The following is a 20,658-nucleotide window of genomic DNA, read 5'->3' as shown; positions in this document are numbered from 1 at the left end:
GAGCATACCAAATATTTGCTGTGAGCATCGTGGATAAAGGAATGTCTCAGAGACAGATTGCAGGGGTACAAAGTAAGCCGCGGTCCCTCCCTGTTGCAAGGGCTGTTTCTGATGTGGATTGCAAATGTTTTTCGTGAAAATGAGAGCTTTTTGGCCACTGACACTGAGGGAACAACAGTCTCAGAGCCCCCTTCCTGGTGTACAGTCTGATTTATAGCTTAGCCTCCAAGGATATGTCGTAATAAAGCGCTGCCTTTAACTATGACTGGAAGATGCCAATGCTGCCACGGGTTTTCTGTGTTTTAATGAAAAATGCATTTCATCAAGCCACATCATTGCAGCTGGCACATGGAGGAAACATGCCGTGTATGTAGGTGCAACCCTTCACGGTGTTGTGAAATAACATAGCCTGTGGCAAAAATTTATGCTATGTTGACCATGATGACTGTTGATATTATTTTGCATGGGAATGTGCAAAGGGGAGCTGTGTTGGCTGGTAGAAACATTTAACCAGTAAGCTCGAGAATGTTCAGAGAATGGTAATTTTTTCCTCATAAACAATGTACTGGGAGAGCAGGGAAGCCAAAGGATTCGCTTTCTCCAGAGATTTTGGTCTGTTACGACTTGCTGAAGACACAACAGTCTCTGGCTGCCCTTTAAAATCCTGTTCCGGTGAGTTGGGGCCCACGCCTGTTTCGCTGGCATAGGGGTCAGCTGGGTGCTCACAGGGGCAGCTGCGGGCGTCCCGCCACGGCGGTGGCTTCGCAAGGGTGCTGAGGACAGTGCGGAGGGTGGCGTGCAGTTGGTGCTGAGTTCTGCCTCTGGCTGGCAGGGTTCGTTGAGTCAGACACAGGCACTTAAACGCAGCTAGATTACAGCTAGAGTCAGTCTGAGCTGGAAAGCTGTGCTGTTATTCACAGGAGTGGAGCTAAGCTAAGGAAAGTCATTGCTTCAGGACTCTTCTTCTAAAGAAAAATAATGTTAACAAGACAGCTGAAAGAACGGGGGAAGAATACGACGAGTTGAGAGACCCACCCCTGCTGGACCAAGGCCGAGTAGATATAAACCACCATGTAAGTGTGTATAAGACCTGGAGTTGCAGGGACATGTGATACAAAAAGCCTTAAGCTGGCTTTTGCAAGACCCAGTGTAGTCTGACAGCAATAGTGTTGTCCCGCTTTTTTTTTTTCATTAGCTGTTTTATCCTACCTGCTTACTGTCACAGATAAGCTAAATCCAATTAATGTTCTGTTGCTGCATCTTATTGCAGAGTATGTGTTTCCGTTGGCTTTGAGGTCTTGCTAAGTGGAAAGTTTAGTGCTCAGGTAAAAAGGCATCCTTCTCTCACCATTAGTTATAAACTTGCCATTGGCCAGTATTGGGCTAAGTGACTCAAAGAACATACTTCCAATTACTATACAGGCAGAGGTATTTTTTCCTACTTATTCGACCACAGGGTTCAGCTTCCTAGCATAAGAAAATGGGAGGAGAATAACTGCGTTTAAGAAATCAGGCAGAGGTGGGGCTCTGAGTCAGTTTATAAAATAGTTGCTCGCCTGCATATGAGGCATTTAAACTATTGGTGTCTGTGGAAGCTGGGAGATGTGAAATTGCATTGTCACAGATACCACTGGAGGTGTATGCGACAGAGACCGCAATGGAGCAAGGTGGCATTTTCTCTCAGGTAAGAAGGGTGCAGGGCAAAGCAAGGCGTCTGGGGCCTCAGCTGCTTATGCTGCACATAGTGCAAAGGTGGTACTAGTTTTTTGACCTGCCATTGACTATAAATGACTCTGTGCAGGGTGCAGAAAGTCAGTGCCTCAGGATCTCGTTATAAAGATTCTTAAAATGATAGCAAACCATAGGAAGGAAGCAAAAACTACTTGGGGAGTATGAGTTTATTCACAATGGGAGCATTTTGTGTATTTAGGGGTTTTCTTCATTTTAGAGACACAATATATGCAACCTTAGAATAAGTATTAAATAGCATGGAGATGTGCTTCAAGGTGAAAGATTAACGACAGGGTGCATTTATGGGAGGCCGGTTTGCTGTTCCTTTAACAGCCACAGCCAGGAGCTGCCTTCCCTTGCCGTGTGTCATGCAAAGGGTGGCCCTTACCTGGCTGCTATGCCTCTGCTCAGGCTTACTGGGCTTCACTCAGGCGCGGGTGAGGCAGTGGCACTGGGCGCAGCAGGAAACACCCGCGCCCGCTGGGGCTCTATGGCCAGCACTGACAATGGCCTCCCCTTCACTGCTCTTCTGCACTTCTCATCTCCCAGCGAGGACCGATTTTAAGAGACAGGACTTTTTTTCCCAGGGCTAACATTGGCCCTTCTTGCTCCAGGAGCCGATCGCTCAAACGGCTCAGCTAGGAGAAGGAATTATGCAGCTGAATCCGGATGGGGAACGGTGGACTTCTGTTACAAAGGTACCGCAAAGGAGGATTTAAAAAGAAAATGGTAAAGGGGACTTTCCTGCTGGGTGGAGCCTGGGTGAGAACAGAGAGGGTTCAGCATCTGCCAAACAGTCTAATTAGCTACCATAACCCTTCCAGTTCCCTCCATGAAACACTGTCCCGCTTATCATTTTAATCACTTCACTTACGCAGTCTTGCTTCATGTTAAAGTCCTAGTGCTGTTTTCTCTCCTTGGCACACGGGAAATGAACTGTGTTTTAACAAGACTAATATCTTTAAAAGGATGGGTTTGAACAGGCTTTCTGCTACATATATCTTGACAAAATACAAGGGCAAACTTACTGCCAGTGTAATATCTGTAAAATTGTGCCCCTTACTCCCACAAAGAGTACAGCACAATTTTGAAGTGGATTGTCAAAACCTGATTTCCTGGATTAATCCTTCTTTTGGCCTCTACAAAAAGCTAAGAGTTTCCCAGGAGACTTCAGATGCTTTACATAAAATCTTTCCTCTAGGAAACAAGAGGACCAGATGTGTTGGGAAAGATTTTTTGCCCTTGTTCTGCCTAGTTTGGGGCCATTTAGTAATAACTAGGAACTCTCCCTTGTTCTGTTTTGAGCTAAGTTGCTGAGCTACAAGTGCTTACAGTTTAAGGGTAGTCAACGCTTTCTGTTGATTAGTTGAGTGGACAACCCAAAGATGAGAAAAAAACACCCTAAAATGCAACTCTCTACACTGCAGAGATCGCGGCAGGTTCAGAAGAACAAGCCAAACCTCTCAAATTTTTTAGGCAAAACTCACACTGATGACAGGATTGTGGCCATTTGTTATTTATACCTTTATTTATACCTCTGTGATGTCTAAGCAAAGCTCCCTGGTTATGACAGGGCACGTCTACATCCCTGAGTATTTTGTTCAATCTGCTTTCCCTCCCTGGTGCTTTGGGATCGCCCCAAAGGTGGCTCCAGGGGACCCGACCTCTGAAACTGAGTTGAGGCCTTCTGGGAAAGTGCCTTGCCCAAAGCCAGCCACTGACAGCACCAGCTACTGGCTCTGTAATTACGGAACACTTTCCACCTGTAGCTGCCTGATTTCTGCGCCTTAGGAGTTAGGTTTTAGACACAGCTACAGGTTTGATAGTCTTATCCACAGCTACTCTTTGGACTCTTAGCAGTGGTTTGACATCCTTGATTTGCACACCTGGTCACCTGCTGTACAGCTGAACAGCACGAATGCCGTTGGTGCCTTCTCCTAGCATGGGGTGCTTTGGTTACCTCGAGGCTAATTTTACTTGTTTCTTCATTAGCTTACCTGCTAACTTCCCCCAATCTCAACGACATATATTCATTAGCCTCAGCTGCATGCATTAATACACTCAGGTTAAACATTATGAGAGACATCATATGGACATATATCCCATTGAGCCTGTAAATACCGATGCACTTCACTTTTTACAGACAGTAAGTATGGCACATTATTAACACAGTAGATACCATACAGCTTTGCTCAGATAGGCCAACTAGAGCAAAAGCCCTGCTTTCCTTTCCCACCGTACCTGTGTCACACATCCTTCTCAGTGGGACTAAAGAGGTCAGTGTCAGGTTAATGCCACTTCAGGACTGGCAACGGTCTTCTCATAGTCATTTTGCATATAGGTGGAGTGAGCTGGTGGTGTCACTACCTGTCTGTGGCCCTGCAGTTGCTCTAAATGCCTTCTGCATTTTAGAACTTTTGGAGCAAAATTTTCCTGCTGACTTATATTCCAACAAATTGTGCCATTTCCTCCTTTCCATTACTGTAGAAATAAAAGGTTAGGTGGAAATGGACATCAATGATATTTATTTGTTTATTTCATGGTAAAGGGAGAAGGGATATGGACTCACATTTGGGCTCAAACATGAGACCAGGACAGCCATATCAGAGGTTAAGAAGTCAAGCATGAGACCTTAATGTTGGAGACATGGGCTAATATGAAAGTCAGAAGCGAAAGGGAACAAACGAGAATTTCTTGTCAGGTGTAAAACACTGTGTTTGCGCTTCTTATGCAAAAAAGTGCAAAGAAACTCCAGACACATAGTTTTCCAGAGAAAAACTTTTCGTAAGAAAAGGTCAGAGGTGAGCTCAGCTCAAGAGGGGCAGTGACATCCCTCTAAATGAAAACCATATGCATAGTGTGTAGCATGGTGGAAGCGCAAAGCAGTGATCTCTTCGTCTGGCATTAAAAGCAGCATGGGGATCAGAGGTGAGCATTTAACTCTGGGGAGTACTGTATGTTTAAAGGAGCAGGAATATGACATAATCATATCCCGTAGCCCAGGAGACTGAACACATGCACATGTAATGACTGGATGGGAGGTGATTCCCACAATGATAATTTTATCATTTGCAAAAAGCCTAAGGCTTTCTACGGTGGAAATTTAACAAGTAAATCTTCTCCCAAGCTGAGTCTGAATCTTACCACTTTGTAAAGCTAGATTTTAGTTAGAAAGCAAATAAATTTTCTATAATAATACAAATTCACACATCATGCTATAAAAGTAGAGCCATCTTTCAGTCTAGTATTTGATTTAGATATTAGTAGGAAAATAAATGTATTGGACATTTCATAGTCACATAGAGAAATTCAAGTTGTTCATGATTTGGATGTTTCTCTCTCTTGATCATTTCTATCTTCTAAATATAGTATCTACCTTTAGCATTCATTCCTGTCTTTTGTATGTTGTTTTTTTTTTCCTTGCAGATACAACCATCTTTGTGTTACTTACTGACCATAAGAGTCATAAGAGCAAGAAATATCCACCAGGCAGATGTCTGTAAGTATCGGTAGTGCTCTGTATGGTCCCCTTAACCTTCATGGGGTACTAGCTAGTGCTGCTCCAAGAAAAAGTGCTTTCTAGATTTCTGCCATGGATGGAGAAAGTCCTCTCACTGGCATGCTGGTTCCAGCAATGAGCATAGTGTATTGCTCTTCTTTGCATCAGCCCTGTGCTGTGCAGAGGTTACTCTATAAGGTCACAGCTGTACCTATTGCACGTATTTCTCTGTATCCCCAAAGGCAGCAGGGAAACTCTGCAGTCTGCTGAAAGCGAGAAATGTGGAAAGATCTCCTGAGTTTTCCTCTGGAGTATATTTATGTAACAAAGGACACAGACTGGTTGGGATTATTGAACAAATACTGAAAATGGAGTAGCCTTATCTCAAATTTAGCTTGTATGCAAAGCTTTCTCAAGGCTAAATAATGCCAATTACCATATGCCAATTCCCTGGGTACCAACTTGCACAGATAAAACCCTGTTAGGTGTTATTATGTTTTGTAGGTCCACTTCTGATATACTGCAACTGAAATATAATAGAAGATTATAGCGTTACTTATGCAGAAGTCAAGAAGCTTTTGTTTTTTCCTATTTTTGGGGCTTTTTAATATTCTGTCTGGCGAACATAGAAGCTATCACTTTGTTTTCCTTAACCCTTGCAGATATAGGGTTCTGTGGTTGTCCTGAATTATTTTATCCTGAGCCAAACTGATTGCTTGATGACATAGAAGGAGGAGAACACCCTTTTTAAACTCATTTATTAGATCTCTAATCACATTTATTCAGAGAAGAACCATGTCCCTCTTTTCTCCATTCCTATTACATGAATTGTAATATTTATGTTGGACAAATACGTCAGCATGTATGATAGTGTCTCTCTTTGATAGCAAAGCTTCATGTAGTTCAATTAATTCTTTCTTCTAGAGCAAATTCTCATTTTGGATGTGTTTGTGGTTTTTAACATACAGTAAGCCAGACTGATTGCTACGTGAGCCTGTGGCTGCCAACTGCTTCAACAGACAAATTTCAGACTAAGACCATCAAGAATTGCAAAGATCCAGTCTGGAATGAAACCTTCTACTTCAGGATCCAAAGTCAGGTCAAGGTACTGAGCTGGGCCTTCCCTGTTAAACATGACCTAGGGAGCAACTGCCAGGTTTTATCATTTTGCAAGGGGGACATAAATAATTTTCTCAAGAGGCAAGGAAAGGTGCAGAAAGATGTGAAAATGACACATATCCTTGCAGTGGTTCTCCATGCCATGGAAGTCAAGCATCCCTCTCAGCCACGGGTAAAATATCACCTTTGCGATGTCTATGATTTCCTCTCATTCCTCCTTGTAGGCAGATGCCTATGTGGCATTGATTTCCCCTCCACCTCCTTCCCTTCCTGCTCTTTTCCTTTACCTCCTTCCGCTCCTCGTAACAGCTGACTAAAACAGCTGTGCCCAGGATCTCCTGCTTTGACTGCAAGCTGGCACATTTCTAAAGTCCTTTCCTTCCCTTCCCTTCCCAGAATGTGCTGGAGCTGGCTCTCTATGACAAGGATGTGGTTACTCAAGACGACCACCTCTTCACGGTGTACTTTGATATAGCCAAACTTTCCCTGGGAGAGCAAGTCTTCATGCACTTCAAGTGCGATTCGGAGGTACGGTCTGGAACAAGAAATGGAATAGGTTGGCAAGAAGGTGTTTGTCAGCTTTTCTGCCTAAAATGTCATTTGCAAAAATCTTCCTTTTTTTTCTTTCTTGTATATGGATTTCCCCGCCACACAGAAGGGAATTGTTTTTCGCTCTGATGTGGGAAAGCCTCTTCACACCTGGATCTGTAGGCACACTGAAGGGTTTGGTGTTGGCCACAAAGGCTCACAAGTTTCAGGTGTTTTTGTAAAATTGTCATTTTGCTGGGCCTGCCCCCGTCATGGACTAAGGAGTGTGTCCATGCCGGTACATTATACTTTTTGTCATAACTTGTTACTTAACCTAGTAATTAGGAAGTAATAACCCTGTGATCAGAACAAAGTGTCGAACCAGACTAGTTGCTAATTATGGACTGTGGCATGGGTGTTTAAATAAGGTGTCTAAGCCATGCCACTCACCTTGGCAACAAAAAATATTCCTATTTTGAATGTTCAGGGAGGTTCTGAAAATTGCACATCCCGCCTCCCAGTATATTGTGTCCATCTCTCTTTTTCCAGTTCCCTCCCAGTCTCTTGTGCACCTGTCACGCACCATTCGGTTGATTAATTACTACACACACTCAAACTCCAATCTGCAGTTCGTTATCTTTAAATGCCTTACTTGACCATTTATTTCTCTGCAGAATACCAGAGGAGCAGTGTGTGGACTTCCACTAGCCCTTGGTAAAATAGAAATTTTCAGCTAGCTGTAACCCAGCTCACTGCTGTCTGGGTGGTTACAGGTGCCATACCCAAGCCTTTCGTTACTGTTTGCACAGCTACAGTAGTTAGAGCTCATACTTTTTAGTCCTTCATACACTTCTTTTGTCCTGTATTAATAACTTTTTGGTGGCTTTAATGCAACAGGTAATTTGAGCAACTAAGTAACCTACAGCATGATCTCACTTCTCTGTTCATCCTCCCTTCTGTCCCCATCTTTGCTTTCCTCTCTCATGTGCCTTCTTCTTCCTAGGGATTATACTCGTCTCCACCACCCCATAGACCAGGCCTTAATGTCACCTTTACCTCTGCCCCAATGCCCTCAACACATTGGCAGACAAGGAGGTTGTTCTTTTTCTCAAATGCTTTGCATGTCACCGTTTCCCCTCCTTACACCAGGAGGCTTCGGCTGCCTCCCTCAGCAAATCCTCTTTCTCTTTGCTGGCAGACTCGGTATGAGACAGCATCTCCGCCTGGGTCTGTCCCTTGTGTCCCAGCAGAAGCAGGCAAGCCAACTACTTTCTTTGTTAAACACTGCTTTTTCAGCCACCCAGAAACTTCCGATCAATAAAGAATCTTGAGGCTCAAGACACATAGATGTGAGGTGGTGGGTGCCTCTGTTTTAAATGTTCTGCCAGTCAGGAATAGTGCATGCGTACCTATATTGTGAAAGTGAGAACCTGCATTATAAGAACTGCCAATGGACTAGTGCTAAAAACATTTTCCTTTCTTTATTTTCCAGAGACAAGAGGAACTAGAGGTGGGATTTGCATTGGATAATATGTGAGTAAACATGAAATGCAACATAATCTGCAGCAAAAAACCCCAGCAATTCAGAGGCATGAAATAATCTAGTCTAATAGTCCAGAGTACATCATTCCTTGATGATGCTGATGATGAGCACGGCTTCCTGAGGAATCTGTGCTATGAGCTGTATGGCAAATTGGGCTGTGCCTGGATGACCTCCCACGAACTTCAGGCAGACAGGGAGAACACCCTAAAACCTTTTCTTTGCCTAGTGTAATGAACACTATTTAAGACCAGAATACTGGGGCTCCTGTTTTCTTACGCTTTTGTCTTTAAAATCGTCAGGGGAGCTCCCCTCCCTACGAAGCAAAACATGGAATAACGCACTGGATTTCTGATCTAGAGCCCTTTCTGTCCCATCCTCTGGCAAACTGCAATTTAAAAAAAAAAAACTGGATTCCATTAAACCATCTGCAGCCTCATCTTGGGGCTCGGCATAAAATCACTACGTAGTCTGGTCCTGTGGCACATTTTTTTTCCTTGCTGAGCTCCAGGACTGGATGAGCCAGTAGGATGATGATTGTGCCTTGACAGAGCATACTGAGGAAACTTGTACTGCAAGTTTACAGGGACTTTTCTTTCAAATCCATTACACAGCTAAAAATAAACAAGAGGACAATCCGGATAAGGGTGTGTCTCATTAATGATGTTATAATTGTACTAAGTTATTAAAAATGTATTTTTCTTTCTGTTTCCTAGTTCAGGCCCTCCTGAAACCATCATTACTAATGGAGTACTAGTGGTGAGTGTTATGTTTTGTCATCTTTCCTGCCCTGTTGCCACTCTTGTTACACTTGACTCGCAGTCATCAGGGCAACATACCCTTTGACTGAGCAAAGTCAGCACTGAAACACTATGATTTCCCACTTCATCATCTGCCTCAACACATCCTTGTGGATGGCACCTGTGGAGAGGCTGCAGCTGGAGCAGCAGGGAGATCCCTCGTGCCAGCATCCCTCTGGTATTGCAAAGGAAACACATGGAAGTGGTTTAAGTCCAAGACATTGGTGCAGCAGTGAAGTCTCCCTTGGACATCACTCCTCCCAAATTCCTGTATTGCCAAAGTGATGGGCTTTGTCCCATTCCCAGAACACATAATTTCCTGCATTCATAATTGCACTTTTTACACAAGAACTTTCTGACCATATCATTTGGTTATTATATTTGTTTCCTCATTATTTTTGTTTAAATCCGTCCTCTGCATCTCTGTCAGGATCCCAGGAGCGCTGTTTTTCACTTTGCCCTTACCTTGTCCCTTCTGCAAGCCCTGTTCATCCATGCTGCACCCCCAGCCTTGCCCTGGCTGCATCCAATTTCTCAGAGACTCCTCCTTTTCCAGTCAGCATCGGAAATCGAGGTTGTAGTTGAGAGAAAATGTGTTCCTCAGGACAAAGTGCACTGCCTGTATAGCATTCATATCATCATCAGTAAGACCTTAGACTAGGAAACACAATCGCAGACTGGAGAATTCTCTGCCAGGAGTTATTTTATTGTTCATGTCTCTTACAGTCCCGCAAAATCTGCTGCTTGGAAGTCCAGGTGGTTGAGAAGAAGAAGAAGAAGAAGAAGAAGGAGAAGAAATCTTTATCAAGTGAGGTTATTTCTCCATCAGTGGGTTTTAAATCATAATGTACTAATACTATGAAGGCAATTGGATTAATGTAAGAATAAAAAAAAAAAATCAACAAATCCAAAACATGAGAACAGCTTTGTGATAGACGCTATAAGAACCTTTGTTTCCAATTTTGATGAGAAAACTACTCTGTGTCTGCTTGTTTCACTTCCTTAGAGAAAGAGTTCTCCTTTAAAGTGCAAGGCTCTTATGAGGGCACCCAAGACATCATGCTGGGATCTAATCTGGTCTTCAGCTCCTCCTCTCCTGCCAGATTCCATTATGCCAGATATAAGCAGCCAACGCTGGATGTTACGCTACCAGGGAAGAAACTACCTTCCTCCTTTGTACGTCATAATTGGACTTTATAAAACAAAATAATGGCATGGAAAGTAACAAGTGCCATAAATAGTAACATTAATTTGCATTGTGGAAAGAGAGTAACATTCTTTGCAATATAAACGTGGGTGTATTTTTTATTTTTCCAGCGTTCCCGTATGTATGATACAGGCTCTCCAAATGTGGAACTTCATTCCCTTCCAAGTGGAAAAAATGTGATCTTAGCAGAGGTGAGTGCCTGCTCTTCTGTGGAAGAGGTTGAGAAACCTGAGCGTGGAAGTCTGTATCCCCCCTGATGATTGCCAGGGTACTTTCTGATGATGAACGCCAACAGGCAAGGATGCCACAATTTAACAGTGGTAGGTCTTTAGGTCATAAGGCCAGGTTGTGCCTTGTTCCATTTGAATGGGTGTGGGAATACAGGGAATCTTGTTTCTCCATCCTGATCTCCATGCTAAATTTTGAGGCTCCGCTTTTCCCCTTCTCACGCACCAGTGGCGCACCTGAACTAACTGAGGTAGCACCAGTCTCTTGCTGGTGTTGACCATGCTTTGCAAAGCACTTTGAGATTTACGGTTAAAAAAAATCCATATAGAATGAAAGGATCATGGCTGTTGTGGGGTACAGGCCACAGAAAGGGAGGAGCAAATGCTGCTGTGTAGCATAGTAGTGTGGCGGCAGCCTGCCTGGCTGCCTACAAGAGGTAATGTTAGTCGGGGTGGGTAAGGTATACGATATCATTACTTTCCTCTGTAGATAGCAGCTGTCCTCACACATGACATTCACTAGAAAACACTGGGAATTCCTGAACAACTTCCCCGACAAGAAACCACTGCAGTCAGTTCACATATGCTGCTGGATTATCCAGAGCTCCCGATAGGTACCCACATTGCCAGGATGGCACAAGCTAGAATTCCTCCTGGGGCTGCAGGGGGGGAGTGCTAAAGCAGGTTGTCAAGCTTATAATGTTTGCATTCTTGATTTCCAGGAAAAAGGATTTGATTTATATGCGAAGGCACAAGACTGGTAAGAGACTTGGCCATTGCTGGAGGTTAACTTGTCCTTAGCTGAACTCATCTCATCCTGGGCTCTTTGCTGGGGAGGAGGCACTCACAGTAGGATAGTAGGTTGTGTGACCAAGTGATGTGGAATTCACATGAGCTGAAAGCAAACTATATGTGTAAAATCGACAATACTTGTAGATAATCCATACTGAGACACGAATAATGAAAAAGATGCATAAAATAGAAGAAATAATATTACAAGCCAATTACAGTGGTTGGTGTTATGCTCAGTACAGTCTTTAACACTGTGTAAGAGTTCAGCTGATCACCTGATACTGTTGATCATGAAGTAGGTCAATTTTGCTGCCTACTTCACGACAAATGTCAGAAGTTTTACCTACAGCAATCAGTGAAGGCTAAAGTATGAGAAAATCCAGACAGCAGGTATCTCAGAAATTATCTGCAGGAATGTCTTTCCTTAGGTTTTCTTTTGATAACTGCTTAGAAATTCAGCAGTCCTTTTCATGCAGCATTTTATACCTGCTGGGGAGTGTAGAAAAGGCTCCTCCTGTAAATGTGGTACTTTGCCAGTCTGGTTTATTTCCTTGTATTGGAAACTCTGAACTTGTCTACCAGTAATAAAATGGAATATTCTTTTTTCCTGATCTTTGCTCCAGCCCAGACCACCTTGATGTGCGTTTAGGGTTTGACCTCTGCATGCAGGAGCAAGACTTTCTATGCAAAAGGCAGAAGTATGTTGCTCCTGCTCTGAAGAAGGTCCTGCAGCTGGAACAGGATCTGCTGGACCAAGAGGTCTGTATGGTAAACATTGAAAACATTTAATGTATGATCAGAGGGGGCATAACATCATAATATGACCTCTTTTTCTTCCCAGTTGAATTTTTTTCTGGTCATTCCTCATCTTTAAACTTATGTACACTTCCAATACTGCCCCAGAGCTCTAATCTCACCCTGCCATTTGTGTCCTTTGCAGTTGCCATCCTGAGTTTAACTCTTCTCCTGCTACACCTTCATTGCAAGCCAGGGTAGATATTCCTTATATAGAAATCACTTCTTCCACAGTCCTTACCCTATGACTTGTTGATAATCCTTCCTCCTCTCTTCGACCTCTGAGATTTGTTTTTAACTCCTGCCTTTACAACTGATTTTTCCTCTCTTAGTGTCTCTTTTTGTTTGAATTAATGCATTTTCATTTGTTTTTTTTTTTACCAAACATCTGTGTTGAACACCTTGGAGACAAGTATCAGTTACCTAAGCAAAAATTGTCATTACTTTTATTCTTGTTTTCCTTTACAAAATAAATGGTAACTTACGTTTCAGTAGAAATCATTTGGAAAGGAGTCTATGTCTGGGCACGCACGGTGGTGCCAGGCTTTGTGTAGTAGGAGGTCTTTGCTAAGGGCCGCAGTCAGCTGCAGTCCACTGTCTGACGCCAGCCCTCTCTGTCTGTGTGTTGCACAGACCCCAGTGGTGGCCATCATGACTACAGGAGGGGGGATGAGATCTCTGACCGCGCTGTACGGCAGTCTGCGGGGGCTCAAGAAGCTCAATGTCTTGGACTGTGCCACGTACCTGACTGGCCTGTCCGGTACTACATGGTAAGTAGGACTGGGCAGCTCTTAGCTGGAGTCTTCCTGATGGCACCGATGTGCTGAAGTAGGCTGGGTCTGACATGCAGTAGTCTACCTATAATACCTTCTCAGCAGTCCTTTTTTTTTTGTTTTTGCTTTTCTTCCAAAATTGACAGATTAAAGTCTTTTAATAGGGGAAAGTCACATAATTTGCAACAGAATGAAAACAAGCGTTTTTCTAAGATCAGCTTATGGAAATGGCTCAAGCCATTTTGACAGGGATAATGACTGAGACTTCAAAGCGAACATGAGAGTTTCTTGGGGAAGAAACTGAAGACAAGAAACTTTACTTAATTTCAAATCAACAGTTTAGAAACACAAAATGTAGCCATTGCCTACTTCAAATCTTGGTGTGTTTTTTTTTCCCCTCTTCAATATCTATTTCCTCTTCCTAGGACCATGTCAAACTTGTACAGAGATGCTGAATGGTCACAAAAGGATCTCGACAAGCAAATCAGCGAGGCTCGAAAACATATGACAAAATGCAAAATAAATTCCCTTTCCTTGGAGTATTTGAAGTATTACAAAAAGCAGCTGGGTCAACGGAAAAGAGAGGGCCACAAAACATCTTTTATAGATCTCTGGGGGCTTGTCCTGGAATCCTTGTTGCATGATGGGGTACAGTATGTTATAAAGCAGCATTTACAGTGGCTTATAGTTTTCTGAAAATTACTTTCTGAAGAAAGTATTTTCATGTTTCTTCTGAGAGAAGTAGTTTGTTATGAGACTGGGTGTATGCAAATGCATGGCCTTTTTGCAAAACATTTGGTGGCAGTCTTTTAGATATCCAGCCATGGTGGAAATTGGCATTCTTGCTTGTGAGATTTTGAATGTTTTTCTGAGAAAACTCCAAGAGTAACATTTTGAAAAAATATTATATTTTAAGGGTTGGGTTTTTTTTGCATATTCTGCAAGTATTTTATTTAGAAATACCAAAATTGCAGACATTATCTTAATGCTCATGGACCTGCAGACTTTTGAAATACGTGAGAGGTCTTACATAATCTTGCAGCATAATGCATTAAACTGTTCTATACCAAAAGTATTGCTTTCTACTCTTCAGCATTTCCTTCCATTTTCATCTTAATGGGTCATCAAATAATCCGGCATCAGATTGGATGCCTGCAGATATTTCAGTAACAGAACACTTACAGGAACTTTGAAAAATATGGAACATTTCAGAATTTAAGTCCAGACGCGTTATACATTAAAGACAGAAATTTTTCTGCCCTACAAGCTTAGATGCAGAGAAAACATTCCTGTGATAATTTTTGTCTCAGTGTAACCGTATTTCTGGAATCACAGAAAGACAACTATAGGCTCTCTGATCAGCAACGGGCCATTGATCGTGGTCAGAACCCATTGCCTATCTATACTGCAGTCAATGTCAAGAACAACTATAGCACTCTGGATTTCAAAGGTAATTATGAGACTTCTGAAGGTCATTTGTCATCATATTTAAGCTGGTAAATCCTGGGGCAGTCTTTTTAGAGAGTCTAAAAAAAGCCCTCTCATTTAAAGACCAGAACCTCAGCCGATGTCTGTTCATATAATGTCCTTGTGGTCAGGTAAAAGTTTGACTGTCTGTGCAACAGATTCAAAATTCTTCCTAAGACTTCTCATGTTCACAAGTTTTCATTTGTACCATGCTTACAGCTTGTTGCTATTGATCTGAAATATTAGGCTTAACTGCAGAAATTATTTTCATTTTTAACTTCTTTCATTCCCATGAGAGCAACACCGTTTTTACCTACAGCTAAGGGGCTGTAGTAAAATGCTGTTCTCTTCTTTGTGTTCCTTTTCACAGAATGGGTGGAGTTCACCCCTTATGAGGTGGGATTGCAAAAATATGGAGCTTTTGTTCGCGCTGAGGATTTTGGCAGCGAGTTCTTCATGGGTCGGCTGATGAAGAAGATCCCTGAATCCCGGATCTGCTTCTTAGAAGGCAAGCTCTTAAAAACCTCTAAATGAGATGTATAAACTAAGCACTAAGCCCTAATAAAGCACTGGTGCATGACTGACAGGGCAGTTTCTCTGGAAAGGAGATCACTGAATTAACACTTACTATAATGGATTCAGTTTACTCTGAAAAAGAAAATTCAGAGTGACAGACAAATAGTTATTTTCATTTCTAAAGCTAGTTTTGACTTAAAATATAGTATCGCTTCCAGTCCAACAATAAAATTCAGGTCCATGGGAATCCACAGAAGGGTGAACTCCAGAGCTTCTTCCCCGTCTCACAGGTAGTCAGTGATTTGTGTGCTTCCCATAGACAGGTTACGTGAGTCTTCATACTGATTCTCCCCTGCGTCAGGGTGTGTTTGAGCATACCAGGTCCCCTCTGCTCCAGAGCGTCTGGTTTGGCCACACGTCCCTGGCTCCTGTTGCCACATTGCCTGGGCAAACCTGGGGCGAAAACAAGGTAGTCATATCCAGAAGCATTTTTGCTGTTGACTGAAGTGGAGCATGCATAAGTGTTTTCCAGACGAAGAGACAAGCTATCAGCTTGCGACTGGTTCGAGGTACAAACCGCTTTTCAACTGGCCACGTCACTTCGAGTGAGGGAGACACTGTACCATTTTAGCCTAAGCCTATGCTGGATGTGCATACGTTTGCACTTCCTGAACCAAAAAAACGGGGACAACTTGTGCCCTAAAGGATAACCAAAGAAATTGTTTCTCAAGCTCAAAAATGCATGGTCAAAACTGATCCCTGTTAGGGGGATGTTTTAACAGGCTTATTGCCAAAAAGGGAAGCCTACAAATGCAGAGGCTGTGAGATCACTTTGCAGTTAGAACATTATCAATCTAATGCCCCATCAAATCTCTCAGATTGCAAACCCTCTTCCTTTCGTTTTACGTGTCTTGTGATAATTGGGGTTTTTTTCTGAAAACCCAAGCTCCTTAAATCATATTCATTCACAAAAATCTCACCATTAGTTAAATATATATATGTCCAGCCCTAAGTACCATAAGACAAGAACTAGATACCAAAATAAGGTTTAAAAACCAGCAGCCAAATAAAAATGACATATTATCCATTTAAACCAAACTAAGGAAAAGCATAAACCTCGCGAATTTCATCTAACGTTAACAGTTTTTGCGATTCATGATGTGTGAATGTTTGAGTTAGAAAGCTCTTTCCTTTTACAGGCATGTGGAGTAGTTTATTTTCATTGAATGTGTTATATATCTGGAATTCGTCCCATTCATCAGAAGATTTCTGGCACAGGTGGACCAGGGACAAAATCGACAATATAGGTAACTTATCATACTTCTTCCTTACTGTGCATTTATTGTTAGATAGCGTTAGTGTTAAATAAACCATCACACCCATCTGCTATGTGAAATGTACACACTACATCTGGCGTTTTTTGGAGTGTTTCTTCAAAGGCCACATTGCCTTTCTGGAAGGAATTGGATCCGAAGTCTCACACTGCAAAGCATAATTGGATAATTTAAAAATCTCCAGTCCTGTGATCTATGTGCTCACTGAGGGCTCAACACTGGTGTTGGCAGATGAGGAAAATGTTCAGGAATAATAAGATTGATCTGTAAATTATTAATAAATCAAAAAGATTTTGATTACATTAAGTAGGATCTACCTAATGTAGCTCCTACAAATAAGTTAATACAAATAAGTACAATAGTTATCCTTTTCCAAAGCCTGCATTCAGTCTGTTCCACAGACTGAGTGTGCATATGTCTGCTGTAGATTTTTGTTGCTGCCAGATACTGGGTCTTGTTTTTTATCCAAGTCTGGACTGTGCAAGGAAATGGTATTTGGCTGGTTAGAGTAACATTTCACCTTCTTTTTCGTTTGGTCACTTGTGCTTACTGAGTCTTTTAATCCTAGGCCTTTTAAATAAAGAAAACAGTGACCTTTATTACTTACCTTGACATCCTGGGGGGATGACCTTGCTGTAGCCAGGTAGAATTTAACAGCCTTTCCCTGCGCAGAGGAGGAACCCCTCCTACCGCTGAAGCTGCATGAGCTGAGGACTCGCCTGTTCACCCCTCCCAGCCCCTTCGGCAGTGCTCTTCGCAGCACCCTCACCGACCGCCTCTGTGTTGCCCAGGAGCACAACTTCCTAAAGGGTTTCCAGATGCATAATGACTACCTGGAGAACAAGCACTTCTGCAGGTGGAAAGGTAAGAGAAGACCTGTGTGCCTTGGAGAACAAAACAAAAAGCCAGATTGTATATTAAAGCCATTCTCCAAGGTTAGAGGCCGTGTTTGGGCAGAATCACTATTAGATCAATCAGTTGTGGCACAGCGGGATGTAGCGTGGCGTGGCGCTGAGCTCCATGACAATGGTTTGCTGGTGGCACACACCTGGTGGCACCAGGTCCTGATGGTGGTTCTCCCTTTCTCTGTTTGAAGGCACACTCAGTAGGGAGGCACACGAAACCCCCTTCATGAATGTTGCCACTGCAGGCCCCAAACTGGATGTGGTTGGAATTGGGGGGGCGGAAGAGAAGGGATACGGCAAATCTCCCTTCCTTGAAGAGAGTAACCAGTTAGGACTTTGTCCTCATGGTGTAAGAGTGGAAAACAGGCCAACAAGTTTTGCATTATTGCACTTACAGCAAGAAAAATCTTTCCTTTTAGATACTGTGTTAGACACATTTCCCAACCAGCTGACACAATCAGAGGAATTCCTGTCTCTGGTAGATACGGGATTTTTTATCAATACAAGCATCATGCCACTTTTAAAACCAGAGAGAAAGGTGGATGTCATCCTGCATTTAAATTACAGTGCAGGATCCCAGATACAGGTGAGAGGAACTGAAGCAGTCTCTATTTTTCCTTTAACAGCTACATACCTGGACATTTTTAACGCTTAGGTGCTTTCTATATTGCTCCTACTAAAAGTCTGAACCACTAGCATTTTTAGCTTAATGCTGCAGTGTCATACTTCGCTTTTAGGCTGTACATATTCTCATTTGTTTTTCTTGTATGATACAACTGTTTTATGCTAAGAACTCAGGGGAAACAAAAACCTTCTCTCCAATGACACAGTGCTTTCCAATAGGGGTTCAGAGCTTTCACACAGCTACCTTGGAAAATGCCCTCTTTCTTACTGGACTCTAAGAAATCCTGAGCCCTGAAATCCTCTTTCAGTCTTAGTACTGTTCTTTTCATTGATCCAGGCTCTGGACCAGACCTGCAAGTACTGCTTGGAGCAAGGAATCCTTTTTCCCAAGGTGGACTTGAGTGAAGAAGACAGGAAAAACCCAAAGGAGTGTTACCTCTTTGATGGTGCTGAGACCCCAGGAGCACCAGTACTGCTATTTTTCCCACTAATTAATGATACCTTCCAAAAATACAAAGCACCAGGTAAGCAATCAAATATGTGAAATAAAAGGTTATCATCATGGACAGCCTATTAAAGGGAGTATATTTAATACACCGGTCCTTGAACTTCACTGGTAGCTCGTTTCAATACATCAACCTCTCTGTTGCTTAACGTTATTTTTTTCACCATGTCAGATTTGATGCCATGGCTGTGCTGTTTCAATCCCTAAGCTAGTTGGTTCGCAGGTAACTTTGATGTATCTACGTGAACCACAGGTACAGCTCAGAACTGCAGTGTAGACCCTTGAAGAGGAATAATGACCATTTTTCTCCCCTCATCATGTGAAGCAGCTGATACCCACCTGAGCCAGGGACTGAGCTGTCAGTTTGAAAAAGGAATTTTTTGTTTTTTTAAAAAAATTGTTAAGCCCACAAGAGTGATTTAGATTATGAACTCTCTCTGTGGAGAGACATCTCCTTTCCCTGCTCCTTTAAGAGTTTGCTGGCTTATGACCAGGGTAACTCCCATCTCTCAGCAGTGATTTGTCGCCCCTTCCTCCTAGGTCAGAAGCGCTCAGAGTCAGAGATGGAAGATGGCAAAGTTGATCTCTATGGCTGCTGTTCCCCTTATTCAACGTATTCACTTCAGTACAGCGAGAAGGCGTATGACCGTCTGGTTCAGCTGGGTGAATACAACATCCTGAATAATGAAGGCCTCATTTTGCAGGCCTTGCACACAGCAGTTGCACAGAAAAGGCAGAAAAAGAAATAATGTCAGACAGGGCAGGATGCTTTTGTGTTCCTTAACCTGCCTAAAGACTGAAGCTCCCTTGACGATCGGCCAGCAGGCTTCAAAGGATTCCTGCTCAACCCCACTAAATGGCAAACTCAGATGAACAAAGTGACTAAAGAGAAACTTTTTTCTCCAAAGAATTTCACTGCAGCAATTAATTGCAATTCAGCTACAACGCTGGAGTACCAGCCATTGTATGGTACAGAGGACGGGCAGCCATGAAGAAGAAGGTGCTGAGACGATGATAAGCATGGTGCTAGTTGCCTTGAGAAAGAGTTTGAAATATTTAACTCTAACGTGTTCAGGGCAGACCACATTAAAAGCATATTTTTATTAACTCGGCTTGTGTTTTATGCTCGCAAGGTGGTGGTGAGGCAAGCAGCAGCCTGTGGGCCACATTTGTGACTGCGACCATGGCATACTGTAGGCAAGTGTTTAGAGAAAGAAAGGTACATGTCATACGGCGTCTTGTGGGCACAGAATATGTTCAAGGGAGGTTTTGGACAGAGGCAGAGGAGACACAGACCATGGGTACCAGAACAACTGAGAAAGTAAAAGAGTGTTGATTAAGATCTCCACTGCTTGACTGCCAAGCTCCTCTGTGTGCTTCCTCACGGCTTCTTGGCTACCTAGCCCTCTTCCCAATCCTGATGTGAGCATAGTAGCACAGTAACTAGAAATACAAGCTGAACAGAACAACACTCTGCTAGCTTTAAACCCCCACAAAACAAGAGCAAGGATGTGTAGGCCCTTGAATTCATCAGCTACGCCTGTCCTTGCTGGGTCTTGCATAAGCTTGGCACCTGCAGCATTAGGAGGCACATACATGGGGCAGAAAGGGCTTTACATGGCCTCAGTGCAAGAAGGAAGATTTTGTGTTTTGTAGTAGGACATCTAAAGATGAAATTCTGCTCCAGGAATGTTATTATTCCCTCTTGAGATAGCAAAAATTTATTTTAACTATAGTGTTGCTGTGAGCCTCGTGCCAGCTGTGAAGAAGACAAGGAAGGTGCAGACCTATAGAGATCCCTGGAAGCACTGGAAAGACTTGCTATAACAAGTACATCCTTCTGCACGGCAAGCTGCTGCAGGAGAATCTGTGTCTCCTGAGCTGTAATTTCTCCTGGACTGGCACTGCACCAAACCCAGCACAGAGACGCACATACGTGGCATAATTTGCCCATTTAGGCCAAATGTACTGTGAGAGGTTGTCTAACCTAGGCTTCTGTCACAGGGAGGAGACAGAGGAGCACTTTGCTTGCACCCATAGCAAAGGTCCTCCAGCTCCTCTTGTATGCCTCTCACTACCTGATTTGTTCCCTAGGGTTAAAATGCTTTAGTTGTTCATTAAAAACAAAACAAAGCAAACAAACAAAAAAAAACACAAACAAACCCAGTAGAGAAATAGCCTCATAAGATTAAAAACCATTCAAACCTGGATCACAAATGTCATAGCAATATGAGTATGCAAAGGTATTTCTTTCCAAATGCACAAATAATCTTAGTTTGATTAAGTTCATTGCAGG

At 42.8% G+C, this 20,658-nt stretch overlaps 1 protein-coding gene across 1 annotated transcript; it reads left to right on the top strand.

The window, feature by feature from the left end:
- The first annotated feature begins 1,657 nt into the window (after positions 1–1,657).
- Positions 1,658–19,111, top strand: LOC142062938 (cytosolic phospholipase A2 epsilon-like). Its single transcript, XM_075106203.1, has 21 exons — positions 1,658–1,684; positions 2,346–2,429; positions 5,158–5,230; positions 6,199–6,335; positions 6,746–6,877; positions 8,370–8,410; positions 9,134–9,176; positions 9,944–10,025; positions 10,224–10,393; positions 10,535–10,615; positions 11,374–11,411; positions 12,067–12,202; positions 12,872–13,008; positions 13,437–13,659; positions 14,347–14,461; positions 14,849–14,986; positions 16,194–16,301; positions 17,001–17,192; positions 17,653–17,819; positions 18,195–18,381; positions 18,903–19,111. The coding sequence occupies exons 1-21, from the start codon at positions 1,658–1,660 to the stop codon at positions 19,109–19,111; spliced, it is 2,520 nt and encodes an 839-aa protein (XP_074962304.1).
- Positions 19,112–20,658: the final 1,547 nt, after the last annotated feature.

This window comes from Phalacrocorax aristotelis, chromosome 10, assembly GCF_949628215.1.
Source record: "Phalacrocorax aristotelis chromosome 10, bGulAri2.1, whole genome shotgun sequence".
NCBI classification, from domain to species: Eukaryota; Metazoa; Chordata; class Aves; order Suliformes; family Phalacrocoracidae; genus Phalacrocorax; species Phalacrocorax aristotelis.
This window is presented reverse-complemented; position numbering and strand designations above follow the sequence as displayed.